At 38.6% G+C, this 5,408-nt stretch overlaps 1 protein-coding gene across 1 annotated transcript; it reads left to right on the top strand.

Annotated features, from left to right (window-relative positions):
* The first annotated feature begins 815 nt into the window (after positions 1–815).
* On the top strand, positions 816–5,142 carry STEAP4 (STEAP4 metalloreductase). The gene is made up of 4 exons (XM_041408768.1): positions 816–1,271; positions 2,642–3,169; positions 3,724–3,888; positions 4,873–5,142. Exons 1-4 carry the CDS (start codon positions 816–818, stop codon positions 5,140–5,142), a joined length of 1,419 nt encoding a protein of 472 aa, XP_041264702.1.
* Positions 5,143–5,408: the final 266 nt, after the last annotated feature.

Consider the following 5,408-nt stretch of genomic DNA (forward strand, 5'->3'; position numbering starts at 1 on the left):
TTGCTAAGGGAGAAGAACGTGTGGACCTACTGCAAGACCTATGGAACAGACCTTTCTGATTCTGTATTTGTATCATGGGTCTCACTCTGCAAGTGCAGAGCGAACACACTGCCATTGCATGGATAATACATTAAAGACTTTGAAGTTGCCAGGTACAGCGATAAAGGAACAGATACAAAACCTCAAAGAGAATTTCACTATGAGTAATATATAAATATCAAAAGTCTATTTTCAACATGAAATATACAAGTCCACTGTCCAAATGCTTCATGGAACATTCTTCAGGAAATTGAAGAACAATAATAAAACAAACTGGCACTGACTATTTGCATGAAGGAAATACTGAGAACAACAGATAGGTTTATAGCTACCTTTTATAATAACCCTTCATAAAGTATTTTGAAAAATAACTTCCAGGTTCTAATCTGGTTAGAAACAGACTCCTCCTCAATGCTTTTCTATAGCATAAATAAGCAGCAATTACTCTGAAAAGTACGCTACCCTTGCTCTCTGTGCTTCTATGTCTTTCCCTCCTATTTTCTCTTTGAGAGAGGAAAACTGAAACAGTTAAAACCCATAAAATGGATGGAAAAGAGAGTGCTGTAAGACATGGAAGACGGAATACTCAGAATGGTATTTTAGAAACTGTACATGAATTTTCTGAGAGTGTGTATTCAGAAGAGGGTGCAGGATTCATATTAAAGGACAAGAGGCTGAGGTGTCTATTTTGTACATCCAGAGTGAATACAAACCTTTTATTTCCAAGATATTGATGTTTTGCTTAGCTTGTTTCAATTTCTTGGTTTTTTTAACAGATGAATAAAAATTCTTCCAACACCATGGCTTTGGCTCCTAACACTTCTAACAAAAGAGAGACTGTGTGCATATTTGGAACTGGAGATTTTGGACGAGCTCTGGGGCATAAGATGATTCAGTCTGGCTATCCAGTGGTGTATGGAAGCCGAAGCACCCAGATATCCAACCTGATTCCCAAGGATGCAGAGGTGTTGGGCCACGCAGAGGCAGCACAGAAAGCTGCCGTCATCATTATAGCAATCCAGAGGCAGCATTACAACTTTCTTACACCACTAGCAGAGGCTCTCCGTGGAAAAGTCTTGGTGGACATAAGCAACAACTTGAAACTAAACCAGTATCCTGAATCGAACGCGGAGTACCTGGCTCAGCTGCTGCCCGGCAGTAAGGTTGTGAAAGCCTTTAACACCGTGTCAGCCTGGGCCTTGCAGTCGGGCACGCTGGATGCAAGCCGGCAGGTAAGGCTGAGCCACGGGGACTTCCACAGCTACACATCACATGGCTTCTTCTCAGCTGCCCAAAACACACCTGGGTCAGCAGAATTAGGCAGAGTTGAGATGGTGTTTTCATTATAATCTCTCATTTCAAACTAAATGTGAGCTAAAATTTACTTTGGACTTTTAATATGGCATAGCAGTGAATATAAGAGCTTGCCTCTGAACTCAGAAAGACATTTAGAGACAGTAGCAAAGTAAAAGAAAGATAGCAGAGCTACAAGAACGACAACAAATCAGGAGTGTTACATCTGTTGGTCATCAGAGGAGTAAAGTTAAACAGAAATGAGATAGGAGGGATTTTCACAGCAAGAGTAAAATGAAGGAAGCAAAATAAGGGAGGCAAGGGATGTGATAGGGCAATGAGTATTGGCAAAAGAAGTATGATGAAAGATGAATAAATAAATAAATAAAGTTTTTTAAATCATCATCACCTAAGTTTAACACAGCATCAGTGTGTGCAAAATGTTTTAACCACCTCCTCAACCACACACCAGCATGCACAGAGCTGGCCATAGGAAACAGATAAATCATTTATTATGGCCCTGTTTTCTGTCACTTCAAAGGACAGTGCTCTTGTACAAGACATGAAATCACCCAGCTACTCAAACTATTGCTAACTTTGTTCTCTGCTGCCAGATAAATGGTTGTGGCTAGACACCGAAGGCCAAGGTTCTATAAACCTTCACCATCTCAACAAAAGCAGAAATTGCCCCCTTTCTCCCAGTTCCAAAAGGACTATATTGTCTTACACACTCACAGAAAAGATTATTTCTTCGCTATTTTACTAGACCTGGAAAGAACTAATATCTACTTTTGTGACAGACAAATCGTGTTTTAAAGATCTCTGTCCTCACTTCCCTGGATTATTTATGGACTACTATTTATGCTACCACTATAGCAGCAACTGAAAATTTTGCTCTTACTTATTGCTATTGAAAATTTTGCTTCAATTTAGTCCTATAAAATTTTGTGCTTACAAACTACTTGCAGATCTTCAGAAAAAGTATGTCAAGTCTTCCACTCAAAGACATATACTAAGTCTGCTATACATTATTCTTTCCAAATATAAAATTTTGCCACTTGAAACAATCTTCTTCCCTAAAGTAAAGAACTATATTCAAAGTTCTTTGACTTACTTGCCAAAAGTACCTATAGGGTACTTTTTTGCCTGTATTAATTAAGGTCAGCAATAAGCCAAGTAAGCAAAGCAGCAGCCCAGGAAGCTTGTGCTTCCATATCCAGGCTTGTGCATCCATTTCCAGGCAGGATGGAAATAGAGAAAGTCACAAAAATTTGTAAAAAAATAAACTTCTGTTTGTTTTTGTCTGCAGGTGTTTGTCTGTGGAGATGATGTGGAAGCTAAGCAAATGGTCATGAATATTGTTCGTGCACTGGGTCTCACTCCACTAGATAAGGGATCCCTCTTGGCTGCTCAGGAAATAGAAAATTACCCTCTGCAACTCTTTCCAATGTGGAAGTTTCCCATCTTTTTGTCCCTTGGCCTAACTGCATTCTTCTTCTTCTACTGTGTGGCTCTTGATATAATTTACACTTATATTTATGAAAATAATAACTTTTCATTTTTTATTGCAATTACCATTCCAAATCGCGTCTGCCCGGTAATGGCACTCATCCTTCTTGCCTTGGTGTATCTGCCTGGTATATTTGCTGCAATTATTCAGTTATACAGAGGTACCAAGTACCGCCGTTTTCCAGACTGGCTGGACAAATGGATGCTGTGCAGGAAACAGCTTGGTCTAATAGCCTTGGCATTTGCTTCCCTGCATGCTGTGTTCACTCTTGTTACTCCATTGCGTGCCTTCGCAAGTTGGAGAACTGGCAAAGGAATCATCTCCCAGGTAAGTTTTGTTCCCTGCTCTAAGTCTTCCTTTCTTCTGGCCCTGTTAAAATTAGACCATCTACCTGAAACTTCAGAAATCCATGTGGACAGTCCAATGTTCTTTAAAATATTCCTAGCTTTTCTTTCTTTTAGACATTGATATATCTACATTTTGTTGATATTTTGTTGAGCTGAGGGGATTTCTGGCCTCAGCCTTCCTCCTAGATAGTTGACATATTGATAAAATAATCAGGGAAAATGTAAACACTTTTTCTTCATATACCTTCAGGAATATAATATATTATGACTTTCTAATCTTACTTAATAAAGGATCACATATCTCTCTTCAAAAGGTCTACAGAACAGTAAAATATGTACCTCAAATACAGTTACATGGAACCTATATGTCATATAATTCCTCTCCTGTTTTTTGATCAGGCATTCAAAGTAAATCTCTGATGATCAGAGAGTTAATGTATAACATTTATCTCCTACTTACCTGTAAGAAAACTTTTCTCCTTATTGGTGCTAAAAGTGATATCACTAAAATACACCTGGTCTTCTTTTCTTCAGGTACTAAACAATAAAACAGAACCACTCGACCACACTAATGCCTGGCTTAGTGACTCTTATTTGGCTTTGGGAATTTTAGGATTTTTTTTATTTGTCCTTCTGGGAATAACTTCCTTGCCTTCCGTCAGCAACAATGTCAACTGGCGAGAATTTCGATTTGTTCAGGTAAGAAGACCATCTCTAAAAAAACCTTCTTCTAAAAAACGCCTCCTTCCTATATCAATAGTGGCTATGGGCAGGTTTACTAGAGACTTACGGCTCTCCTCCATTATCTCCAAATGTGCATTATCCACCATCACACAGTGAAAAAAACATCTACATGGCCACACAGTTGTAAAAACTCACAACTGCTCTAATGGCTGCTTATGGTACAACTGGGATTACTGCATTAACAAGAGAAAGCTGGGAAGATGTGAGCTAATAAATAAAAAACAGAAAACTGACTTTGACATCAAATTCCACAATTGTACGAAGTGACAAAATAATTTAGCCATTTTATTGGGTTAATTTTTTTTGGTTCACAAGATAATTCAGTTAAAATGGATCTGAAAATTACTTTATAACTCAAATCTTCTCAATGCCAAGCATCTAAAGAGAATCTGCAATTTCTGCAGACTGTAAAAACTGCTGTGACTATAAACAGGCTGCCCTTGGTAACACTATAATCTCAGCTCTCCATTTGGAGGAAGTTCGGTGCAAGCTGCCGTGCCTCTGCAGGAGCTGGGCTGGAGGGGAAGAGAGGAAAGAGAAGGGGAAATTACTATCAATGAATGTTTTATCAAGGCAAAAAACTTACGCAGTATGATACTTCTGGGTGGATTAGCACTAGAGCATAAAAAAATCTTTAATCTCTCCACTGAATGTCAGCGTTTTCTCTGCTTTTTCACAAATATGACAGCCACTAGGCAGTATGTGTGAGCTAGGAAAAATGATAAGGGTTATTGATGCAGAAAAAAACAAACTATTTAATCTATATCCATTTTAATTGATTTTTTAAAAAATAATAAAGCCTTTATGCTATATAAAACAGTTTCACCAGTAACCAAGTTGGCACAAATCTTACTGTGTCCTTAAATTTACATTTGTTCTGGTTTAATTTACTGTTTTAACTTCCATTTCTTTCCCTTTTTTTCCTTCCTTCTCCTTTAGTCCAAACTGGGATATCTGGCACTGATTTTGTGCACTGCACACACACTGGTTTATGGTGGAAAATGGTTCCTGAGCCCATCAGCGTACAAGTGGTATCTTCCAGACATCTATATCCTCTCTCTCATTGTTCCATGTGCTGTACTGGTTGTCAAATTTGTGCTGATATTTCCTTGTGTAGACAAACCACTCACACAAATTCGGCAGGGCTGGGAGAGAAATCCCAAATACTCAGAACAGTCAAATTACATTATCAACAAGTCTGCTGTATAATTAGACTACACTGTATTATTAAAAAAAATATTATGAGAGCACATAAAAATGAAGTCTTAAGCCTACTCCATCTGGAAAGGGAGAGAAAAAGTGAAAACTTGGCCAGGCTCTGTATAAAACAAAGCCACCCCACTGACAAGCTTTAAATACAAATGAGGCCAGTGAGTTTCTGCACCCCAGGCATGTTTTCATGCAGGTGCAGACCCCCTCTACTTCGCTTTGTTCATTTCTCCTTGCCTATTTACCCACCGTCCTGAGAAGGGTAT

Source organism: Onychostruthus taczanowskii, unplaced genomic scaffold (assembly GCF_017590055.1).
Source record: "Onychostruthus taczanowskii isolate IOZ18803 unplaced genomic scaffold, ASM1759005v1 scaffold3, whole genome shotgun sequence".
Taxonomy (NCBI): Eukaryota; Metazoa; Chordata; class Aves; order Passeriformes; family Passeridae; genus Onychostruthus; species Onychostruthus taczanowskii.